The sequence below is a fragment of the Globicephala melas genome, chromosome 17 (genome assembly GCF_963455315.2).
Source record: "Globicephala melas chromosome 17, mGloMel1.2, whole genome shotgun sequence".
Taxonomy (NCBI): Eukaryota; Metazoa; Chordata; class Mammalia; order Artiodactyla; family Delphinidae; genus Globicephala; species Globicephala melas.
In genome coordinates, this window is record NC_083330.1 from 28,950,534 (window position 1) to 28,976,464 (window position 25,931).

At 37.1% G+C, this 25,931-nt stretch overlaps 1 protein-coding gene across 3 annotated transcripts in view; it reads left to right on the forward strand.

The window, feature by feature from the left end:
* Positions 1-25,931, forward strand: part of WWP1 (WW domain containing E3 ubiquitin protein ligase 1) — a 113,640-nt gene that overhangs the window by 46,143 nt on the left and 41,566 nt on the right. For 2 of the 3 annotated variants that reach the window (XM_060287439.2, XM_030839247.3), the window contains 6 exons: positions 5,373-5,510; positions 5,607-5,673; positions 8,702-8,886; positions 13,813-14,149; positions 23,307-23,402; positions 24,753-24,927. In XM_060287439.2, coding sequence (XP_060143422.1) covers positions 5,373-5,510; positions 5,607-5,673; positions 8,702-8,886; positions 13,813-14,149; positions 23,307-23,402; positions 24,753-24,927 — 998 coding nt within the window. Of the gene's footprint in view, positions 1-2,505; positions 2,633-5,372; positions 5,511-5,606; positions 5,674-8,701; positions 8,887-13,812; positions 14,150-23,306; positions 23,403-24,752; positions 24,928-25,931 lie in introns of all 3 variants that reach the window. The other variant, XM_070044000.1, reaches the window with a different exon arrangement.

A 25,931-nucleotide genomic window follows, 5' to 3' on the forward strand; every position in this document is an offset into this window, starting at 1 on the left:
AGAGGGGTGAATGGAAGCTAAGTGGAGTTAGGGAAGTGAAAAATTACAAGAGTTGATCAGTGTGAATGCAGTTAGGCCAGCTTTCTCTATTATTGAGAATTTTATTCTCCCACAGAGACTAAGACTGACTAAGATCCATCCTTCCTGATGATTACATTTCAGACAAATAGCTTTCAGGTCCCTGAGGAGGAGACACATATACATCTTAAAGGGACAGAGGAAGGATCCACCATTATAAGCTGTTTTAATAAATGCTTTTAGAAAGGGTGGCCTGTCACAGGTGTTGCCTTGATCAAACAGTAAATTCTTTCAAGGCTGGCTAGGGTCTCCTTGAGTTGTTAGAAGTCTTTTAACTTTGGGGAGAGTAGGGTGGGTAAAATCTTTTGTGCTGAGAGTTTGCAGTATTTATGGGCCAAGGTTGAGGCCTAGTGGAGAAGGTGCCTCAGAGGAGCCTGAATTGAATTTGGGCCAGGAGAAAATCTTTGTCATCATATTCATGGGTGAACAGTGTAAGAATAGTGTAGCTAATTCCAAGGTTGAAGTGAATACAGAACTTCATTTTATATTTCAATTTTGAAACTGACAGAGCCACTTTAAACATTCCAGAGAGGAGTCAGATGGCTGCCTTTCAAACACTGGAATTGCACTGTTTTTTTTTTTATTTTTTAATTTTTTATGGTGTTAGTAGCTTTTGTCAACAAAAGTATTTTGAAATCCATTAAAATCACTTCAAATTGAATTATGTCCAAAATGATTTTACAGTGAAAATTATCTCTTTACATTAAATGGTAGGGAAACAGAGCAGAGAAATGTGTCATTTATGATAGAAGACAGAGCATAGTCAAATTTAAGTTTATTAAAGCAGTTTCTTTTAGCCTTATTTACTTAGTCAATACTAGTTATTTGTTTAGTTTACTAAGTCTTAAGTTCTCTTTTTAAAATTCACTTAGCATCAGCACAAACTAAGATATTTTAAGCCAAGGTTTTGAACAAACAGTTTTTTCATTACTGGTGATAAATGCATTTCTGTTCTTTAGAAAGATTTTTAGGATTGAAATTACTAGGTGAAAGGGAATGAACAGTTTTAAGCCTCTAGCTATGCATGGCTGTCTAGTTGCTTTCCTGAAAAGTTACAATAATTTGTACACAAAATGTAGCATCTGAGAGTGCCCATTTGGAAATATACGCCCCACTAATAGATTAAAAAATGTATATTTTTCTTACCAGAGTATTTCTTTAACTATTAATAGAGTCAGATGTTTATTGATCATTCGTATTTCATCATTTGTGATTGTCATGTTCTTTGTACATTTTTTATTGATTTCGTTTTTTCCTCACTGATTTATAAAAGCTCTTAGTTTTTTCTCCCAATCATTTGCCTCTATATTTGTCCCCAGTTTTGATTTATAGAAGTTTAATATTATTTCAGTCATTAAAGTTTATTCATTTTCCATTGTTATTATTCTCAAAGAATCCTTTCCAGTCCTTATATTTAATAGTTATCTATTTTCTTCCACATTTTTTACTTTATTTTTACTTTAATTTCTTTTATAAATTCTGAAATTTATTTTGTTACATGATAGAAGATGGGAACCTAACACATTGACTCATAGTATGATATAATAGAAAGACTTAGGATTCAGAAGACCTGGTTATTCCTGGGATTGTTACTACAAGCTTTTGTAGCCTAATGTACTCGTTCTTTTCTCAAATTCTGTTATAATACATTCCTATATTATATAATGTATATAATACATTCTGTTATAATACATTCCTATCTTCTGCTATTTCGTACATTTGTGTAGTCCCCTCCCACGTTGAAACAGAGATGGTCTGTATGACCAATAGAATATGTAGAAGTAATGGTATACGACCTCCAAGACTTGGTCAGTGAAGACATTTCAGCTTTTGCCCTGGTCTCTTAGATTACTCACTCCGGGAAGAAAGTCACTGCTGTGAAGACTCTCCACAGGTCTGTAGAGGGGCCCAAGTGGAGAGGAACTGAGGCTTCTTCTCAGCAGTCAATCCCAAATTGTCAGCTCTGTGTACGAGCTACCCTTTAGGCAGATTTTCCCACCCCTCCCAAATTCCTGGCCCACAGAAACTGTGAGCAGTATTAAGTGACTCTTGTTATTTTAAGTGACTGAATTTTAGGATAATTTGTTACTTAGCAGTAGATAATACTGTGTGCAAGAAAAAAATAGCTTCAGAATGTGACTCTGAGTTAAATCTAATTCTGTAAAATGTCTTGAAAACCAAGATTTTTGAAGATCTGTTGTTTTCTGTGGGGACAGAGAGAGTGTGTGTTTTTGACAAGTCCGTGATGAAAGAATAAATTGTCTAGTCATATATGTAGCTTCCTAGAAACTCAGGTTCAGACTGTTCTTTTCCCCAATTAAAACTAAGGAAGAATGTCCAGGAGGTAGGAAATAATCAGCTACTGCCTGCCTTGTAAGTTTCCTGAGGATGGCTCTATCTTAATAGTTTATTTTAAATTTTATTAAGCACCTACCTTCTGTCAGATACTGAGGATACATCACTGAATTAGCTGAATAAGATCTCTGCTCTATTGGAGACTTCAGTTTAGTTGGGGAGATGGACCCCGCTGCGCCCCCCCCTTCCAATTCTGGTGGTAAGTCCATTGAAGGAAATAAGTGGAGTAATGGTAGGGAGGAGGTCTACTTTAGGCTGGTCAGGGTTTATCCTGCTTTCCCAGAGTGCACTATCCGCCACACACTAGGCAATCACATATTGAATGGATGAATATGTCTGAGTTGGCTTGTTTATACTGTAATAGAATAATACCCTCATATTCCAGCCCCTCCCAACACACACGTAGAGAGAATTATTTATGTGATAAGTCCTCCCAATTTTATGACTCAGAAATGTTATATCCCAATCTTCCATGTTATAATTGTGAAAGGCTAGATGTTATGAACAACCTCCCACTGCAGAACAGTTAGGTCCTGGATAGGACGAGTTTCTGTGGCATTGATGAGTTTTGCAAAGAGGCAGGGGTGGTCTCCAAGGGCCCCGTTCTTCCGGAAAAAAAAAAAAAAAAAAAAAAAGACAAAACCTTATGAACTAGAGTTAGTTTAGTGGATGATGCTGATAGCACTTTTGGCTGACAGCCAGCTAGGGGAGCTGAGCTTAGACTCCTGTAGTCTTGACTCTTGGGGTGCCCTCACACCACTGAAAGAATAAGAAACTGACCCCGCCTGTACTAAAGCCCAAAGATTACCCTTAGATTAATATCAGAAAATGAACTCAGCATCAAAGATCACAAATTGTAAGAAGCCACCCATAAGCAGAGGTTGGCAAACATTTTCTGTAAAGGACCAGATGGTAAATATTTAGGCTTTGCAGGTAAAGGACCAGATGGTAAATATTTAGGCTTTGCAGGTCATATAATCTCTGTTGCACCTATGCGACTCTTCCATTGTAGTTGGAAAGCAGCCATAGAAAATATGTACATGAATGAGCATGGCTGTGTTCAACTAAAACCTTATTTACAAAAACAGGTAATGGGCCAGATTTGGCCTATGGTCTATAGTTTGCTGGCCCCTGGATTCATTGATATCCAAAGAAGGATGATAAAGAGGAGGTCATGCTTTCATCAAAGTGAAATTCATGACACCAAAGACAAAAAAAAGCAGCTATGGAGAAAAACAGGTCATTTGCAAAGATTTGTAAATCAGGCTTACATAATTAGCAGTAATAGGATAAGATGGTGGAAAAATATCTTCAAAGAGTTGAGAGATCATTATCAATACAAAGTCGGCATGTCCAACAAATCTTGCAGGATGAGACTCCAAACATTTACAGATTTTAAAAAAATGAGAGAATTTACTACCAAGAGACCTACTTTAAAGTGATTTTTTAAGGCTATTCTTTTTTTTTTAAATTTTTATTGGAGTATGGTTGATCTACAATGTAGTGTTAGTTTCAGGTGTACAGCAAAGTGAATACATATATCCACTCTTTTTTAGATTCTTTTCCCATATAGGCCATTCTTTAAGAATCTACTCAAAGCCTATTGAGTAAAAGGCTATTCTTTAAGAATCTACTCAAATAGCTAAATATTTTAGGAACGAGAGCTGAACCTCCAAATTCCAGATACTTTAAATAGAGAAAGGTGACAAAAATGAAATAGAATGGTAGTCAATATAGTTTTCTTCAGACATAGATTATTAGAATCTAGATAAAACTGAAATTCATGGTTTTGTAGGGTTGGGGTTTTTTTTTTTTTGGTACTTTAATATTAATATGTCCTCTAGTTTCTCTGTTTTTATTAATGTTGATTTTGTGATGTGGAGTGGAAATGAGGTTTATGGTGGTGAAAATGGTTGGGGTAGGTCTTCTACAAGGTTTTCTTTATTACATGGTTTTTAAATTTTTTGCAAAGAATTCCTGTCTAATGGTTAGTTGTTACAGATTTTTTTTTGTGTCTTATATTTTCTGTACTTGGGTAATTAGTCAATATGTTTGTGCTAGACATTTGGTAAATGGAAAAAAAAAACCCAACAAATTTGTTAAATATAGGAGGGACCAAAGTCAAGGACATAATCTAAGAAGAAATATGTTTCATGATTTCAGAAGTGAAGATCAGATTGAAGTAACTGGCCTCATTTTGGATAATAATGGGATCACTAATACTTTTGATATGTATTCTGTGGGATAGGAGAAGTTGAAGCAAAATGACTTTGAGTTTAAGTAAGAATTAGATATCCTAATAATAGGAAGAAATATTTGGCCTTATATGAAAAAGAAATAATAAACTATTACCATTTATTGAGCACTTACTGTGTGTCAGATGTGGTGCTAAGAACTTTCTCTGTGGCTTTGCATTTGGACCTTATGACAGTTCCTTTAGTTTGATGCTTCTATTATCTCCATTTTGTAATGAGGAAACTGAGGCTTTAGGTAGCTTGACTACTTTGACTACTTACTCAAATACAGCTAGAAGTTCCTGAGCTGGGATTAAGAACCAAACCCCCTGACTCTCCTGCAGAAATTTTGCCTTAACCACAAGTCTTATGTGGTACCTTGGGACAAAGAACAAGTTTAGGCAATTGCTGAGCTTATTATCTAGATATATTTGTATATTCTCAGAGATTTATGCTGTGCAAAGGGGCAATTAAAGGTGATATTGAAAGTATGTGGTAGAGGGAAAGGAGTTATTCAACTAGGTGAGAAAGGAAGTGATTCTGGTGTAGTATAGAAGGGCCCATAGATAAAAACACATATAATTCTTTCCACATGTAGCCGTCAAGCACTGAATTAGAGTAATTCTTGATATGTAGTTTTGATTTCTAAAACATATTTTTGTATATAACAAAAGTGTTTAAATTAGGGTTTTTTTTTCCCCCTAGTGGAAAGAGTGAAAGAACAATTAAAACTTTCCTTGGAAACCAAGAATGGTGTTGTGCAAACTGGTGAATTAACAGTTGTGCTTGATGGACTGGTGATTGAGCAAGAAAATAGAACAAACTGCAGCTCATCCCCAACCAGTAAGCTAATAACTTCATGTGTTTTCAAAATTTGAAGGAAAAAAAAAACAGCAAGAAGTATATAAAAACCTAGTGTCTTTCTTTTTTGTCATTCAGTGGAAATACAGCAAAATGGTGATGCCTTACATGAAAATGGAGACCCTTCGGCAAGGACAACCACCAGGTAGAATGTTTTATTTTAGTATTTGTGACAAAGTAATTAACATTTCCCACATATGAAGTTTTAAACCTTAGTTTAGAGTTTGCCATAGAATTTAAAAGCTTGTATCTAAGCATATCATTTGGTTGAATTCTTATCAAAGTAGTTTTTAGAAAAATAACAGCTTTAATGAGATAATACACATATCATAAGAATAACGTGTATATTTCAGTGGTTTTTAGGTTAACAGAGTTGGGTAACCATCACTGCTGTCTAATTTCAGAACATTCTTACCATCTTCAAAAAGAAACTCTGTACACATGAACATTCTCTCTCCATCCCTCTTTCCTCCCAGCTCCTGCAGCCACTAATCTTCTGTCTCAGTGGATTTGCCTGTTCTGGCCATTTCTTGTAAATGGTATCATATAATATATGATATTTTGTTACTGGCTTCTTTTACTTAGCATAAGGTTCATCCATGTTGTAGCAAGTGTCAGAACTTCATTCTTTTTTATTGGAAATGTATTTTAAAAATCTGTATTTAGGCATATTTTATCAGTAAATAGAGTCAGATAATGTGGGAAAATGGTCATCTTATTGCTGTCTGAATTGGCAGCTTCCTGTAATCACTAGAAGATAGATGGTGCACAGATTGCGGTCTCCCCTCAGAGATCATTCTGCCATCTCTGTGATTCCCATATGTTCACATTTGATGACAGTTAATAGAGACTTCCTGTTTGAAATAATTTGTATTAGAATAAAAGCATGTAATAGCTCAAATATAGTGGAATGAACACCTGAAAATATATTGCTGTAAAATTGACTTGTTGCGTTTGAAAAAGCATGCCAGTATATGACAAAGTGTGACTTTCATTAATCTGCAGTTACTAATATTACTCCTAAATTGCCATTAAATGATTTTCATAGAGCACTTGAACAGATCAGTATGTCTTCTGAATATATATTTGGCTTAAATTTATTTAGTATCCACATTATAATTTACACTGAGAAAATTCAGGACTGAAAGGGTACAACAGGTAGATTAAAATGCATTAGCATGTGTGCATCTATATATATGTACATATATATCTGTTCTTAATAATTTTTGAAATACAATTTTAGATGGATAAAGGAGCTTGAATCACTACCAAGCTAAAACCTAATATTGTTTATTGTATAGTAACACATTTTGAATCAAAGATTAGTTCTACAAGCACCAGGAGAACTTGAGTTGGGTTCTTTTACTTGGACTGCCAGATCACTGATCCTTGCTGGGTGTCTTGGGAGGGGTGTACAAATCAAAATCACTTGGGAAATTTTTCAAAACCTCACCTGCCTGAAGTTCCTCAACACATCTCATTCCAAATATGTAGGTGACAAGGGAAAGTATCGTTTATCGTCCAGATACTTACTGAGTGCCTGTTTGGTGCCAGACACTAGTCTAGGCACTAAGGATACAGTCCTGTTCCTGTGAAATTTTCATTCTGGTGGGATAGAGGTAGTCAGTAAACAAGTGAAGAAATAAATTAGCTAATTGGAGATAGCAATAAGAACTATGAAGTCATTGAAACACAGGACAGGGTGACAGGAATGTAAAGAAGCCTGTTTTAAAGAGAAATGTCAGGGGATCATCTCTGAGGAAGTGCCATTCGAACTAAAATTAAAAGGCCAAAAATGTACCATCCATGGAGAGATTTCAGGGAAGAGCATTCCAGACAGAGGAAATAACAAGTAAAAAGACCCTATTTCTAGTTAACTTATGCTCTGCAGACTCTTATAACTCTAGAATATATTTAACCTTTCTTTGATAATCTTCTAAGTCATTATAATTTTACTCCCTGTGTCTAATAATTTATAATAAACATTTGAAGACTTTTCAGCATGATTTTCATATAAAATTAATTTACTAGTATGTCTCCTGCAAGGTGGGCAAGGAAGAACTTGGAGAGAAATAGATCAGAGAGATAGATGGGGTGGGACAAACAACTGAGATATGATCTGATTTATATTTTTTTAAAAATTAAGGCTGCTCTCTGGAGAAGAGATACAGGGTGACCTGTGTATATGGAAAAGCTCTCTTGGTCACTTACATGGTATTGCCTAACTCCCTGCCAAAGTGTTTGATTTTGTAGTTGTAGATACATTTATTGCAGTATGAATGCACTGTAAATTCTTCTAACTCTGGGATATAATATTTCGCTTTTTCTGATCATCATGTACTCATTATTTTAGTGCTAGTACATAATAACTTGTGATCAATTTTTTAAGAATTTTTTGGTCTTTCAGTATTCAATAAAGTTCCAATAAACAGTTTGGAATTGATTTTTATAAGTTTCATGACCTTTTTGAAAATACTTTCAGAGCATTTTAAAATAAATATTAATATTCTTAAGCCTATTTAAGTCTATTTAAGACTATTTAAAATGTACAAATTGAACATTGGTTTGAGGGACTGAATTCATTTTGACTTAGTATATTTGTATATCTCAATATATTGATACATTTATCTTATAGTGTGTATACACTTAGAACCGAAAGTAATTTAAACTTTAATATAGCAAAGTATGTAATAAAATGTAAAAAATAACCTGTTAGAAAAGTAATCAGGGTATCTTTTGTTCATTACCTTTTATACCTATCATTTTGCTTCAATGTTAAGAGCTTGGTAAATATTTCTTATGAAACTTCTGATGAAAAGTTATTTAATTGTGGACTTCCCTGGTGGCACAGTGGTTGGGAGTCCGCCTGCCAATGCGGGGGACACAGGTTTGAGCTCTGGTCCAGGAAGATCCCATGTGCCGCAGAGCAACTAAGCCCGTGCGCCACAACTACTGAAGCCTCTGTGCCTAGAGCCTGTGCTCCGCAACAAGAGAAGCCACTGCAATGAGGAGCCCATGCACTGCAACGAAGAGTAACCCCCGCTCGCCTCAACTAGAGAAAGCCCACACGCAGCAATGGAAACCCAACGTGGCCAAAAATAAATAAATAGATAGGTTATTTAATTGTACTTAATTCATTGAAGTAAGGCTTTTTTTCTTTTTTTTTTTTATAGGTTGGCTGCTGAAGGTACTAATGGAATAGATAATCACGTACCTACAAACACTGTAGTACAAAACTCATGCTGTTCATATGTAATTAATGGAGACAACACACCTTCATCTCCATCTCAGGTTGCTGCCAGACCCCAAAACACACCAGCTCCAAAACCACTCACATCTGAGCCTGCCAATGACACTGGTAAGCATGGCTGCTTATGACACATTGTTTAAATGAAAATGAAATTAAATTTTATTATCTATACCTGTACTTTTCTTATCGTACAATCTTTCTTAATCTTCAGTTTTATAAAATGAACGTGAAGATTGCAATACCTGAAATTTTTTCTAGTAATTTGAATTTTTCTAGATTATTTAGGAAGATATTCCAAAAATGTATTAGTTTAGAAATAACCACACATTTCACTAAGCAAGTACTTACTTGATAGCTAGATTCTTAGGCTGTATGCTACAAAAAATACTATTTAATTCATAATATAGAATATATTTCTAAAAGAACTTGAGGGAATTCATTGATTTGTTAGTAATGAATGGTTCCTAACCTTTTACCATACAAATATTTACTTCTTGGCACATAACTTAGTAGTAAAATGTACTGTGAGCTGATGTAACTCTCCAAAAGTTTTATATTTTCTAAGAGTAACTGTTATTCTATTATAGAAGGACTGCCTAAGGAAGACTTTTTTCTATAATCCTGTCTTTCGATGGATTCAGCTGTAATATTCATAAATCATTTTTTGTTTGATCTTTATAAATTAACTCAGATGAATTTCTTTCTTTTTTTTTTTTGCGATACTCGGGCCTCTCACTGTTGTGGCCTCCCCCGCAGCGGAGCACAGGCTCCAGACGCGCAGGCTCCGTGGCCATGCCTCACGGGCCCAGCCGCTCCGCGGCATGTGGGACCCTCCCGGACCGGGGCACAAACCCATGTCCCCTGCATGGCAGGCGGACTCTCAACCACTGCGCCACCAGGGAAGCCCCAGATGAATTTCTTGAAACTCAAATCTTAGGACTTGCTTCAGATTACTAGCGTATGTCTTGGGGCTAGAGTTGGAATCCTATTTTTTTCATTCCGGAGCCTATATTCTTTCCTTCACCTATTTATGGGAAAGTATTAAAAAGTAGAAACATGTAAGGAAGTAATTTAGTAATTAAATGAAAATAGATGGGTTTATAGATAAGACTATTGTATATTTATACCCAAGATTGGGGGGATATTTACCATGCATTTGGTGAGTTTTTTGTAAATGTGGGAACGGACATGAATGGTTTTTTGAAAATGTAATTTATTAATGCTGCCCTTTTTTTAAAAAAGATAGACTTAAAGATCCTAAGTACCCACAATAAGTAGACTTATTAGTCATTAATTTAAGGTTTCTGGAAAATGCAGAGAAGATAAACACAGATAAACAGGGTGAAATTAGTGAGCAGAATGCATTTATTTTCTGATTCTGGTATCCTTTCTGGTAAGAACATTTGCCTCAGATTTATTAGCAAAAGGGAAAAGGAAACATTTTAGATTATTCAGGATTGTCTCTAAATTAAGAACAGACCAGTTAAAATAGCTCCTATTGGGAATTTCTGGGCGGTCCAGTGGTTAGGATTCGGCGCTCTCACTGCCGGGGCCCTATTTGATCCCTGGTCGGGGAACTAAGATCCCACAAGGCTTGCGGCCAAGAAAAACCAAAAAGCAAAGAAAAAAACCGGCTCCTATTCCTGATATTCCATCTTTTTTTTTTTTTTTTTCTGTGGTACGCGGGCCTGTCACTGTTGTGGCCTCTCCCGTTGCGGAGCACAGGCTCTGGACGTGCAGGCTTAGCGGCCGTGGCTCACAGGCCCAGCCACTCCGCGGCATGTGGGATCTTCCCGGACCGGGGCACGAACCCATGTCCCCTGCATCGGCAGGCGGACTCTCAACCACTGCGCCACCAATTGGAAGCCCAATTTCCTTATATCGAGCCATCTTTTAATTTATTCAGTTTCAGTTTTAGGGTTATATTACCCTTGCAGAATAAATTAAGGAACTCCTTTTTTCTTTTTCTCTACCAATGTACTATCACACGTCAGACAACATGGGGGTAATCTGTTCATTGAAGGCTTCAAAAAACTAACTGAGCCTGGTGCCTTTTGGAAGGATAGTATTAGATCTTTCATCACCTTTTCCATTTCTACTCTCATCTTTTCAATTTTTCTTTCTCCTGAGTGAGTTTAGTTAATATAGTTTAGACTTGTTGATATAAAGTTGTACATGGTATTCCAAACTATATTTTTCTTTATAAAATTTGGAAACGTTTATTTCATGGTTTCTCCAACTTTTCTGGTAAGAATTCATCTGAAGCATTTGTTAAAAATACAGATTCCCAGCCCCTTCCCTAGAGAATTCCCCTAGAGATTCAGTAATTCTAGAATGGAAACTGAGACCTGTACTTTTTATAAGATCCCAACTGATTCTGATCACGTAAGTTAGGAAATTCTGATCTATTGTTCCTTTAATTCCTTTCCTTCTACCATTTTCCCCTAGCTCTGGAATTGAATGCTAAGCTCATTTATTGCTATTTGTTCTTATATCCTTGGATACTTCTTTTGCCATGTCAAATATTTGATATAAATATTTTCATTGCCGTTAGTTTCCCTAAAGTTTGTGATTTCATTATTTTTTTTTCTTTAACTTAATAATTAGTTTTCTTTTTAATCTTCTAAGCAAAATTGATTGTGGATGGGGGAGAACTGTCATTTTTATGGACATATAAGCATCAATTTTCTCACCAGTAAAATGGGAATAATGCTGGTATCTGCCTCATAGCATTGTTCTGTTAAATAAGATAATCCTTAAAAAAATGTTTAACAAACTCTGCCAGACTTTTAGTAAACATTTCAATAAGTTGTATTTTGTTTTGTTTCTAGTTTTATTGAATTATAGTCAGAATGTCACCTTCTGATTATAGAATTGGGATTTTCCTTTGGTCCCTTACATGTCATTTTTTTCTAAGAATTCTTAGATTGTTTGGATGGAATATATATATAATGGAAACTCAAAACTACCTCTCTAACCCTGTAATTTAGAACAGGTGTATTGACTGTGTTATTAAATCCTTCATATACTTAATATTTCTACTAATGCTCTTTTTATCTGCCTAGTTTTGACAGAGGTATGTTCACTTTTTTCTCTGTGATTTGTCTTTATTTAACATTTATTGTTTTAGTATGCCAGGCATGTTGTAACTGTTGAAAATACAAAAGTGAACAAGTCTGACAGTGTTTGCATTCTGAACTCAATAAAAAAGAAATAAAAACAAATAAAATATTTCAGAACGTGAGAAAACAGTCTAATATGTAGCCTGGAGGGACGGTGGGGCAGGTTCAGCATTAAGTAAGATACCCCAGCACTGCCTTTCTGAAGGAGCGGTTGAGTCTGGACTCTGTGTGATAAGAAGCAGCTAGTCAGGAGCTATTCTGCGACGGTGGGAACAGCAAGTGCACGTCCCTGAATGGGAGGGCGTTTGTTCTATTCAAGGAACAGAAAGGAGACCATTTTGAGAAGTCAGGTGTACCTGTGGAGTAGACTGTGTAGAGTCTTTGTCATGAGCTGTGGTAAAGAGTTTGGAATTTATTCTGGTTGTAATGGGTATGTTTAATTACGGCGTGAAAACATCTGTGTATGCTTTTATAAGACTATTTTGGCTGCTGTTTGGAGAATGGATTGGAGTTGGACCGGAGAGGAAGCAGGCAGACCAATTAGGACGCTATTGCAGTAGAGTAAACAAGGAACGGTGGACAGAGGGGTAGTGGTGTAGACGGAGAGAAGAGCTGAGAGCACTTGCAGTTGAATTGTTGTAGGAGAGAAGTTTTTGCCTTGAACAACTGAAAGGTGCTATTTAATAATTAATTTTTTTCCTCTGTTTTTAACAGTTTGTGTAGCATGTGCTATGTTTTAGTAAGCCTAAGAGTTTATGATTCTTTCTTATTGGACTGGATTGTCTTTTGTCAAATATTCCTCTTTTCCCATTTAGTGTTATTTTGCTTTGAAAATACTATTGCTAATCTTTTCTTTTTTTGGAAATTAATTTCTGCATTGTTGAAGAGTGAAAATTAAATAAGTAAATTCACTTTGACTATCATATATCAATTCTGAACATCATGTAAGAGACCCAGAATTTAGTCTCTCTGCACATTCTCTTTTCTTTTCTTCATGTTATCTAACAGTGTTGAGTACCGGTAGCACTATAAACATTTTATTTTTTATATTTTGTTATTGATTTTTTTTCTCCCAAAGCTACTCTCCCCTGTAGTTGGTACAGAACTTCATTGGTTCTGTTGTTTTTTGTGCTTACTGTTTGATTCCTTTAATAGTACTTGTTTCTGTCCTTCCCACTATTTAAATCTCTTTCTTTAAAAATCCACCTGAACGTTCCATTACTCTTAATTATGTCTCCCTTTTCTGTTTCAGTTAAAACTTTGATGTGTGATTTTCTAATAGATTTTGTTCAATAATTTATTCTCTTTCCAGTTTTAATTTGACTCACTTTTATAGTGACACGTACTTGAAATGGATGAATCACATTTAAAATGAAAATAAAGAAAATTATATCGCTGGATCCCAGTGCTGGGTTATTTCTTTAGCAAGTGTAGAACGAGTTCCTGGATCTTTTTGTAGTCCCCTGTAGTACTTTCTTAAGAATTAATGCCACTTTATATTTGGCAAGAGTTCTTTTGATATTAGCTGCATTTTGCATAGGAAAGGGAGCTTGAATGGGGTCATTTTAAGGTTTTTATATAACCCATGCAGATATTCAGAATTGATTCTTTGGAGGAAAAACGTTTGTTCATGTTGTTTTCTCTTTCTCTAAGTTAGGGTTATTGGTATATACGTATACATATATATATATATATATGTATATATATACATATATATATATATAGTCTTAAGTTTTATTATTTTAACGTTCATCTCTAAAATGTGAACAACAAAAATTATTGTCTGTCTTATTTCTGTCCATACCTGATATGTTGCTCAGTATAAATTAGGCTCTGAATAAATGTAATTGATGGGTTAACTGGTTGCTTTGTCATTCCTTGATAGATCATCTTACTAATTTTCCCCTTTCAGTTAATGGAGAATCATCCTCATCTGCACCAACTGATAATGCTTCCACCACGGGTACTGCAATAGTATCTGGAGAAACCGCCTTGTCTTCAAATTGCACTAGTACTACTGTCGAAGATCCTCCAGTTCAAGAAATACTGACCTCCTCAGAAAACAATGAATGTATTCTTTCTAACAGTGCAGCATTTGGGTCTGAAGCTAGAAGTACATTAGATCCTTCTACCTCCAGTTCTGGAAGTAGCTCTGCCTTCGAAGCAGCCAAATTAAGACAGCCAGATGTCTGTGTGGAACCTGTCCGGCAGCAGTCTGGAAATGCCAACACAGAAACTCTGCCATCCGGGTATGTTAAATTAATGATCGATTGTCTCTGCCTCCAAGAAGCTTGTTTAGTGGCTCAGGTTTTTAAACATACATACAATACAGTTTGAGAATGCTGTGATGAAAGTACGGTGTATACAGTGCTGTCCTGCACAGCTTACAGCAGTTAGAATTTCTACTCTCTAGCTGTGGAAACTGCACCTCTAGAGGTCTCTACCTCATTGCCATCATTTGCTCATCACAGTCACTGTGTCCATACCCTTTCTTACTTTCTGAACTGTTTTTTCTCAGTGCTCTTTACTGGCTCATCTGATTTTGCCTATTGCCTAATCGTGGTTTCAGCCTTTGGTCTTCTCCTGAATGTGCTGCCTCTGTTGAATCTTATACTCTCCCATCATTTTAACTATTAAATCTATATATCCAGACCAGAGCTTTCTCTGAGCTTATTTTTTTCTACTTACTGGAAATCTCCACTGCTTCCTGCAAGCATTTCTTCCCTTTCCTCTCAAAAATCTCTCATTTTCCCTTTGTCTTCTGTCTTTGGCAACTTAGTCATTTATCTTAGTCTCATGTGTCTGCCATTATGACACCAATATATAAGAAGCTCTTCTTACTGTCAAGAACCTCATGATCTGTTGGGGGGGTAAAGATAAATAAATAGTCATTGTCTATACAGTTCAATTAAAGCTAAGCAAGAGGTGTGTAAGTTTAGGGTGCTGTGGGAGGGAACATATGTAGAGGGAAGTTAGTGGGGAGTAACCTGCTATACTGAGATAAAGAGTACTTTCTGGAAGAGGTGACCCTTGAGTGGATTTCTGAAAGAGGCGTAGGAGTTAGCACAGCAATAATGGAGGCACAAGTGGTGAAAGGTTTCATTCTTAGTGGCGCTAACTGCACATTCGGATTTCTAACATCCATAAACGAGTAAACTGAACTCAGGAAATGGTATTTTGTTACAGCTTGAGTTGAGCGTTGGAGGAAGCAAGCTATGTAGTACTGAAGAATAAACAGTCCTCTGAAGAATTTTGTATACCTGCTAAAAGTTTGGGAGTTTTTTCCTGAAAACCATGAATAAACATTAAAGAATTTTAAGCAGGGGAGTGCCACAGTCATATTTGCATTTTAGTAAAATTATTCTAGGAGTGGTATAGACAGATTAGGAGTTAAGGGACAAGCTAGAATAGCAGCTAGGTTGTTTCATACATGAGAGAAGTGGGCATCTTCCTGTTTAAAGTGGTAAGTACATAAACTTAATTCTGTGTGGCCAAGTACATGCTTCAGCATGCCTGTAGCCACTGTATGTGATCTTTGCATTAGGAGAATTTTGTAGGGATCTAGATGAGTGATTTTCAAATTGCAAGTTGCAGCCTATTAATAGATTGTGACCAGCATTTGAAAACATAATAAAGTAAGTCAACATGGACTAGAATAGAAAACTGAAGTGTGTTAGGTAAACACTGTTTTGGGAAAGTTTGTTTTTCTGATGTGTGCTTATGTGTGTAAAATCTGTAGGTAGATAGCAGTCTAGGGTGAACAGAGGCATTTATGTAAAGTGTATTCTTACTCTGTGAGCTGTTACCTAGAAGGTTGAGATGCTACTAATCCAGGTGAGAAGTAAAAACAGCCTGCACTAAGGTAGATGCTAGTCTCCTGGGGCGACGTTACGATGGGTGTGGTAATTAGCTGTGGGAGGTAGAGTCGGAGGCTGGAGGCAAGGGTGACCCCTCTGGCTTATGCAGCATTTGGCTTGTGTGACCATCTGAGCCAGCAGTTTCCAATCCGCGTCATCTTCCCTCTTTCCGCAACAATCTTCTTAGTTCCCGTGTGTCCGCTCTTGGGTAACTTACGTGGCTAACTACACAGTACAGTCGTAGGTGCTAGAATCACGAGTGTTCTGAAGGAAGCGTATTCCAGCCCGAGTGAGTGTTATGCCAAGCGCCGTCTTGCCTAGAGCCCTTTCTTTGCTTGTACTCTGACTGTTGTGCGGACTGTTATTCCTCAGATATCTGCGTGTCTCTGCTCAAATGTTACCTTGCTCCAGAGGCCTTTCCCGATTCCCTCTGTCCAAATCAGGTCCCTCTGAACCCCATCCCCTGCCTTATTTTTTCCCAACCTTCTGTTACGAAAATTTACAAACATGCAGAAAAATTTAAAGAATTTTACAGTGAACACCCATATATCTATCTACCACTAGGTTCTGTAGTTGACATTTTACTCTGCCTGCTTTATAACACGTCTCTTCATCTCTCCATTTGTCTAATGTTTAAATATAATTTCCTGATAACTAAGTTGCAGATACCAGTACATTTTGCCCCTCAAAACTTCGGCTTGCATATCATTAACTAGAATTCAATATTTGCTTACAGATTTTTTGGTAAAGTTTACATAGAAGGAAATGCATGAGTCTTAAATGTGCCATTTTGATGAGTTTTGACAAATGCTCATTTGTCACTCCTTTATTAAGATTAGAGTATTATCATCACCTCAGAAAGTTCTCTCAAGCTTTCAGTCAGTCCCTGTCCCTACTTGGAGCGGGGCAGCCACTGTTGCTCCTTAAAAGCTTTTTTCCACAATAGATTATAGATTAGTTTTCCCTGTTGTAGAACTTAACATAAATAGAATCAGTATGTACTCTTTTGACTAGGGTTCTTTTAATCAGCATGATGTTATTTGTATTACTTTTCTTTATAACACTTAAATCACCATGAGACATACATTTGCGTGTTTTTGTCAGTTTTCTCTCCACTAGACTGAAAAGGGGGCTTTATTTTGTCCATTTCTGTATTCCTCATGCCTAAAACTATGCCTGCCATGTAGCAGGTACTCAATAAATATTTATAAGTGAATTCGTGCTTGATTAAATGATTTTGAGTGAGTGAGCAATTGGGCAAAGGCCCTGGCTTGTAAATAATTCGGAGGAAATGGTAACAAGGTCAAAAGCTACTGAAAATTCAAGTAAGGTAACTGAAAGGCACCCATTGCATTTAACAACAAAGAGATTATTTATTGTTGATCTCTGACAGAATGATTTCTGGGAAATAGAGCTGTATTCAGACTGCTGTGTGATGGAGTGAATGGAAGGGATGGAAGTGTGATAGAAAACTCTTTGAAAGAGTGAGAACTAATGCATAAAACTTTTTCCCTGTGAACACACAGGGAGAGAGGAGTGTTTGGTAGAGGTGAGCAAGAAAAGATACAGTATTGAGGAGTAGTTTTTTGTTTTAAAAAATGGCAGTGACCTAAGGGTGGTCAGTTGCTGATGGGCAGGAGCCAGGAGAGAGATTGGCAAGCCATACAGGAGAGAGGGGCAACTGTTGGTCGTGGTTTATGAGAAGGCAAGTCTTACCACCTACCCCATTATCCAAGTTTGAAACCAGTAGTTACCCACTCAGCAACTAAATTCTATCATTTTTATTGTAATATATTTAACAAAATTCTTCCACATTTATTATTATTTTAACAAGGTCTTTCTTCAGCAGTAGGTTTTGGAAATTTATGAGAAAGGGAGGCTACATCTGAATACTAGGAAGGGAGAGTATTATGGTTGAAGGTGAGGTGTAGCGGTTATAAGTTAGCACTTATCCCCGTGAAATTAAAGAATTCTATTGAGAAGTCTCATCAATCGACCTGGTAATTTGCAACTAGTTGAGGGGTACTCATGAATTTCCACTGCAGGGATAATCTAGTCTCTGGCCAGTTCCAGCTCATCACTTTTATAGTACCCCCGGGTACAGCTCTAGTTGGCTGTCACTGTGAGTCTCCCACATCAAGCCTGAGACCACGCCCCTTTATCCCGGTACCGCCTTTTTCCCCTGCCAGCACCTTCCTTCCTCATTGCTGCCCAAGGATTGCTCTGGTCACCACTCACACACTGGGGACTCATTCTTGGCAACCGTCATGCCCCCAAAGGTAGACTCTCACTCTGGGAGTAAAAACTCAGCAAGCTGCCTTCCTGTGAATCGGCTGTCAGGGCAGGGGAGAAAAGCACACTGGGATCCTAGAGTCACTGGGTCAGGTGGTGAAACTGACCAGGCTCCTCCCCTGTGGGCCAGGAGTTCTTTGTCCCAAGAACGTTGTCAGCAGACGGCAACTGGGTACATGGCATGTCCACGACCTGGGATGCCCTACCCCAGGAAGACAGGGTGGGGCATGACAGGAGTTTGTTTGTTTGCGGCACGCAGGCTTCCCACTGTTGTGGCCTCTCCCGTTGCGGAGCACAGGCTCCAGACGCTCAGGATCAGTGGCCATGGCTCACAGGCCCAGCCGCTCCACGGCATGTGGGATCTTCCCGGACCGGGGCACGAACCCGTGTCCCCTGCATCGGCAGGCGGACTCTCAACCACTGCGCCAGCAGGGAAGCCGTCCCCTAATTTAAAATTTGTTTCTGATCACAAAATTAAGACATGACCAAATAAAACATTTAAATGATACAGAAACTTTTAAAATACCCCTTAAGCTTACCACAGAGAGAGTGGTGTCTAAATATTATTCCAGTGGCATATATTTGCGAGCTTCTCTCGGTCATTGTTCCAGGCACTGGGTGTTCAGAGGGGCAAGAGAGCCCAAGACTCTGCTGCTGTGGAGCTAGTGTTACAGCAGGCTGACCAGCAGTGGCCTTGCATTAAAAACCTACTCAATAATGTCAGATAGTGACAGGTTCTATGAGAGGAAGGATAAAAGTAGGTGAAAAGGATAAAGAGCAACTATGTGAATTACTATTTTGCAAAGACTTGTAGAATTATTTTAAGAAAATGGAATCACACTCTACATACTATTTTTCAGTTGCTTTTTAAAACTTGGTCATATTTCCATGTCAGTACAAGTAGGTGCACACATTCACCAAATATTAATAAATGTTTAGTAAGCATCTCTTCTGTGGCAGACACTGTGCTGTGTGCTATTAGTACACTGATGAGCAATATAGATCAAGGCCCAACCTTCGTGAAGCTTTTCGTCTAAATGTGTAGGCTTAACCCTAATCCTTTTGAATGGGTTTATAGTATTTCCTTTTGTATTAATTATTGCTGTGTAACAGAGTACCCTAAAATTTAGCAATTTACAACAACAAACATAATCTTACACAGTTTCTGAGGCTCAGGAATCTGGAAGTGGTTTAGCTGGGTGCTTTTGTGCAGTGTCGCTCATGAGGTTGCAGTCATCTGGAGGATGACTTCGCAAATCCAAGAGAGCTGAATTCTGGCCTGTCAGTGGGGAAAGCCAGTTCTACGCATTGGAGCCCCTGAAGCTCCCTTCAGGCTTCCACCCTGAAGGCCCAGGAATTGGCAGCATCAGATACCTTTGGAAGTGGCTGTGAAGACAGCACTGTAAACAGCAAGATTGTTTGAAAGTCACATTGAGAAATGAATCCCTACTTTTCCTTCCTGCAGCTAGGACTGCTACCTTGCCTAGGGGTTTCTTCTCTGGAGGTTCTCTGCATTTGGAACACCAGGCACAATTGAGGGCAAGGTACTGTACTACACTAGGGGACATAAGTGAACCTTTATGATGTTAATAATTGAATAAAGTTATAAGTGAATTTCCAAGCCCACATCCTTCTTTCATACCCAAATCCCAAAATACTGACAACCAGGATTTTACTATTCCACCCAGGAGACTGGAAGTGTCTTCTGTCAAAGCCCCGCCCACGCCGCTGCCCAAAGACTAAAATACTGATAATCTGTTTGTTCACCAACAGAGTAGCCTCATTATATTGCCCTTCAATTAATTCCACAATCCACAAGCCCCACCTACAAAGCTCCTGGTCAGTTTTTTTGGTGCCCTACTCATTAGACATCTGAGGGAAAGCTTTTAATGTGAAGGGTAAAGATCAAAACAAACAACCTAGAAAATGCTCTTGAAGAAAACAGACTATTTTAATATTCTAAGAGGGACAAGAGTAGATGTAACATATTAAGGAAGAATGAGGTTTGTAAAAAGCTCTTGGAAATGTAATTCACTGGAAGATGTGGCTAATAAAGGTAAATGAATTTCCCAGAAAGTAGAACATAAATTTATAAATTAAAAGAAATAAAATAGAAAAATCAGAGGACCAGTTCAGAAGGTCTGATAAGAGAAGTTCCAGAAAGAGAAAATAGGAGATATTTAACAAAATAACCAAAAATAACCCACCTTTTACAAACAAGAAGGAGGAACTTCTTATGGAAAGGGGTCACCAAAACTCAGGATAATAAGTGAAAATAAATCTATATTAAGATAACTTGTTATGAAAATTTTAGTACATTGGAGCCAAAGGAAAAAATTATAAACATTTCCAGAGATTTTAAAAAAATGGAAAAAAGCAAATCTCATAATCATCAAATCTCATAAAGCATTAGACTTCTCAGAATCAACACAAGAAGCTAGGAGACAATATACCTTAAATGCTGAGGGAAATTATATTCAGCCTAGAATTCTGGATCTAGTCTCACTGTTAGTGTGCACACAGAATAAATACATTTCAGACATCCTGGGTTTCCAAAAGTTTACTTCCCATGTAAGTTTACTCTCTGAGGAGGCTACCAGGATGCCTGTTCCTCCAAATTTAGGTAAATAAAAGTGAAGGACGGGGGATCCAAGTGAAAGGAGTTACCAGCAAGATGATGAAAGGAAAGCTTGATGGCAGGTGTGACTGATAAAATACCCAATGAGCTTGAATTTTTTTTTTTTTTTTTTTCGTGGTACGCGGGCCTCTCACTGTTGTGGCCTCTCCTGTTGCAGAGCACAGGCTCCGGACGCGCAGGTTCAGCGGCCATGGCTCACGGGCCCAGCCGCTCCGTGGCATGTGGGATCTTCCCGGACCGGGGTACGAACCCGCGTCACCTGCATTGGCAGACGGACTCTCAACCACTGCGCCACCAGGGAAGCCCAGAGCTTGAATATTTTGAGAGGAGATTTATGCAACTAGAAAGTATTTGTAGTTAAATTAATAAGTACGAAGAAAATAAGGAAATGGGAGGAAAGGAGACAAAGAAATCATGGTGTGTTCATAGCTCAGCTGTCAGGAGGGTTTACACAGTCATAATAATTATAAGGGAAGGACACAGCATATGTGTGTATTTGGAAGAGTTGGAAGGAGGGTCCAGGTTAAGTGTATATGCGTACATCTGTGCAGGAAAGAGACTTACAGCTTCACCTTTCATAGTGAGAAATCAATAAATTATGCTTGAAATTAAATTAGTAGAGTAAGCTTGTTAATAAGAAAAAAGAGGTAAATACTAAAAGAATTGGTTAAAACAGTTGAAAATGTTGCCTTCGGGGAGTAGAAAATGAGATTAGGGGACAGTAGGCACTATTGTTTTTTTGTAATGAGCCTCATAGACTATCTGATTGTTTAAACTGTGTGGAGGTTACATAATTATATAACTGTGAGATATATATTAAATAGTATGTGAAAGTATATATAATTTTGATAAAAATTAAAGCTAAATTAAAAGTAGTAAAGAGTATTTGTAAAGAAAGTTTGGAAACCAGGAAATTTTGATATAGAATAGCAGTACAAATTCAAGAACTGATTATAGGAATTAATACCTAAAAATAGCAAAAGTACCATTATCAGGAAGTTCTTGAAACTTGATATATTTTGTAGGTATTTGTTTTTGGCTGTTAAGCTTTCCTACAAATAAGTAACCCACTGGTTTGTGTCCTAGGTATTCCAGAAATGTCTTTAAAATGAAATTCCATATTTAAATCCTGCCTTCCCATGAACATTTATTATTATATAAAAACATATGAATTAAATCTGAAATTTCAGGTTATTATTTTTAGTAAAATACTTATGAGGAATATCTAAATTTTTGTAGTTACAGGGTAGCATGAATGTTCCAGTGTAGGATTTTATACCACTGTTTCATAATAGATACTTTTAATAATCTATATGATCCTGAATCGGTTGTGAACTTGGGCATCTTTATTGTTCATGGTTACTGTTTAAGCTTGTTGTGGCTAATGTTTGTCAGATGCAGCTTAAACAAATGATTATTTTTTGCATGCCATTTAAGATATGTATGTATGTGTACACCTTGTTAGGGAATAACTTTAATACGGTCATTGTGTAGGAAAATAATTTAAAAATTAAAGGCCTCTCTAATCAAAAAGAAGTCAAATTAAATTGGATCCTTGTGTTTAAGCGAAAGGAAAGTATTTTCCATTTATTCTACTTTCAGGTGAAAACAAGAATATTAAACTCAGAAATACCAGGTTTTTATTTTTTATGTTTAAAATTTTTCTTCTATACCATTTTAAGGAAAGACTGGAAAGGAAGAAACAGGGATCACAGAGGAGAAAATGAGGGTGGGGAAAATCAGAGATTGAGTGTCTTTGAGATAGAACAGAAAAAGATAAAATTGGATGTCCATAAACTCAGAGGCTTACCAAAGACAAGAGAGGGATAGTGTGCACAAAAAGAAGACACTATATGCAGATAGAAGAAAGAATTTTCATGGAGCTGTGTCACAACATACTTTAAGGAGATTTCTGCTAAAATCTTTTAGATGTGTATTTTCTAAATTGCAAAAATGGATATTACTTCATTGACATTTTGTGCTCTGGGCATGATATTAGGCTGAAAGTTCCTCTGCCCTTGATTGAATTTCTGTTTTCTGATGATTTGGAATTCCGTAAATTAGTAACTTTTAAAAACTTTACGTATTATTCTGTCTTCCTCTGCTAACTGTACTTACTGAGTTGCCAGTACTGTTGATGAAAGGTGAATAATTAAGAACTTAAAAGGCAACAATAGGGACTTCCCTGGTGGTGAAGTGGTTGAGACTCCACACTCCCAATGCCGGGGGCTGGAGTTCCATCCCTGGTCAGGGAACTAGATCCCACATGCATGTCTCAACTAAGAGTTCGCATGACACAACTAAGGAGCCTACGTGCCTCAACTAAGGAGCCAGTGAGCCTCAACTGAGGAGCCCTCAAGCCACAACTGAGGAGCCCACCTGCCACAACTAAGACCCAGTGCAACTAAATAAATACATATGTAAATAAATAAGTATTTTTTTAAAAAAGATATCTTCTTTAAAAAAAAGCACAATAATTGAAAAAAGAAACAACTTTATTTTATGTATATCTGTGACCTTTTAAAGTAAAACTTATCTGTAATTTTTTGGATTATAAGAAGGAACCATTTTTCAGATTGTCTTAGTTTGTTATCTTTTATTTTTGCTTTTTCATTGAAGGTGGGAACAGAGAAAAGATCCTCATGGTAGAACCTATTATGTGGATCATAACACTCGAACGACCACATGGGAGAGGCCACAACCTTTACCTCCAGGGTAATGTAGCATCTTATGCATCTTCAGTTGTGTTTTATACATGTAATTTTAAAAGTTTATTTAATACATTATAAAATGATTCATTCTACATGTTATGTTTCCTTGATTTGCTTTTGTGAGTAATGAATGTTCAGTAGATGAAACTTGTTACATTGTGTCTCTTTTACAGGTAGTCTGAAGGGCTTCCAAGAGATTGTCAAACATTGGCATGAGTTTACTGAGAGTAGTTGTAGAATTTTGATCCAATTTCAGTCCTTGTTATTTTTTAAGGAATGAAAGTCATATTTAGGATAGTTTATATGTATGGTTCTCCATAGATAGGGATCTAAACTATGCTATTGAATGACACTTATGTAATAAATATTAGTATCATTCAAAATTATTATCTAAAAGATTGCTGCAAGTAAAATTGTATTACATTATGACTAAAATAATAGAGGGTTTTAAATGAAAAAGCATTTCTGTTACATACTAAATAAAGTTTATGCTCTTAAGTGGTCATTCAAGGTCATTCACAAACTGTCTTTCCAGATGCAACTCAGGATCCACCAATATAAAACATATTCAAAGTCCAGAAACTTCAGACAAGAACTATGTTATTTTTGTGAGATTGGTTGCTGAAAGGATACTGAAATCATATAAATTAATGACATAAATTGGCTTAAGGTGAACTAAACTGGAGGATGGGGAGAATTCTGGCTGGTAGAGAAGGGCATTCTGTTCTGAGGGGATATTAAAACAAAGGCATGACAGAATGAAACATATGACACATTTGGGGCCAGCAAGTAATTGATTTGGCTCTCATATGGGTCCCTTGAAAGACCTTAAGGGAGTTAAGGCTGAAATGGCGAATGGGTTCATTTTTATGCCATGCCAGAGAACGGTGATAGGTGGAACAGCATGGCTCGATCTGCACTTTAGTTCAGCAGCAGTGTAACCGTGAAAGGTAGGTTAAAAAGCTATATAAGTTGAGTTAAAACCCTTTACGTGGGCAGGAATGATAGAGGCAGATTGCTAGGTATACAGTAAACACTCAGTAAATGTTTATCAAAAAAAGAGGGAGAAAGTATAGTCATACTGTTACTGTTCAGTCTATGGCCTCTTTTTTAGACAGCCCTTAGAAATCATATAGGGAAGAATGGGAAGGTAGTTTAGCTAACATAGATAGCAAGTGTTACATGTTCATAATTTTTCTGAGGAGTATCAGTATTTACATTCTTTTAAACTTAGCTCTTGGACTTGATTTTTAAATTATTTAAGTGAAGTATTACCTAACTACTTTCCAGTTTCTTATAGTAAGAGATTATTCTTTATTTTCATTTTTACTATTGCTTATTTTATTTTTGGTAGTTGGGAAAGAAGAGTTGATGATCGGGGAAGAGTTTATTATGTAGATCATAACACCAGGACAACAACCTGGCAGCGGCCTACCATGGAATCTGTGCGGAATTTTGAACAGTGGCAGTCTCAGCGGAACCAACTGCAGGGAGCTATGCAACAGTTCAACCAACGATACCTCTACTCGGTAATTAGGAAATTATAAGATGTTAATACAGCTTTTCCTCCAGGCTTTTCCCTTTTCTATCTTCATGATTTTTCTTAAATGTTATACATTACAAGGTATTTTTTAGTTGATCTTTAGTAAATAATTAGCATTTCCGATATACATAAGCAGTTTTTTTTTTTTTTTTTTTTTTTTTTTTTTGCGGTATGCGGGCCTCTCACTGTTGTGGCCTCTCCCGTTGCGGAGCACAGGCTCCGGACGCGCAGGCTCAGCAGCCATGGCTCATGGGCCCAGCCGCTCCGCAGCATGTGGGATCCTCCCGGACCCGGGCACGAACCTGCGTCCCTTGCATCGGCAGGCGGACTCTCAACCACTGCGCCACCAGGGAAGCCCATACATAAGCACTTTTAAGATTTTTTTTTTTAATTCTAGTTTACTATCATAACTATACAATCAGGTTTTCTCCTTATTAAGTGGTAGTTTCATAAATGCAATTTCTTAATAAAATAACTTGTCGTTACCAGTTCCTAGTCTTCTACTTTTAGTTATAATCATTTGGTTTGCTTTAAACAAAACCAGTTACCTCCTGATTTTACTTAAGGCCAGTTTTGCATATTCCAGCTATTCTGATTCCCATTCCAGATTCTCAGAAATGCTTTCATCTGTTTTGGACCACCAAATATATATTCTTGGGATTGGGGGTAGTTTTGTTCCAAAAAAAATCTAATGCTGTCTGAAACTTTGACCAATTGGTGATCATTTATTGTCATAAGCAAACATCCATAAGAATGGGGGGTGGAGGGGACTTCTGTTAAATAGGTTTGATCGCAAGAAGTAGAAAATATAAATTTTAAATATTGGCATAGATAGTGTTTTGAGGCAACTTGAAACCCCAAAATGTAGAAAGGAATTAGGAAAGATACAAAAAGAAAACTCTTCAGAATCCTACCTCAGGATGACTCATTCAACTCCACTTTCTTTGGAGGTTAAATAATAAGTTCTCATTTGCAGGTTGATCCACTCTC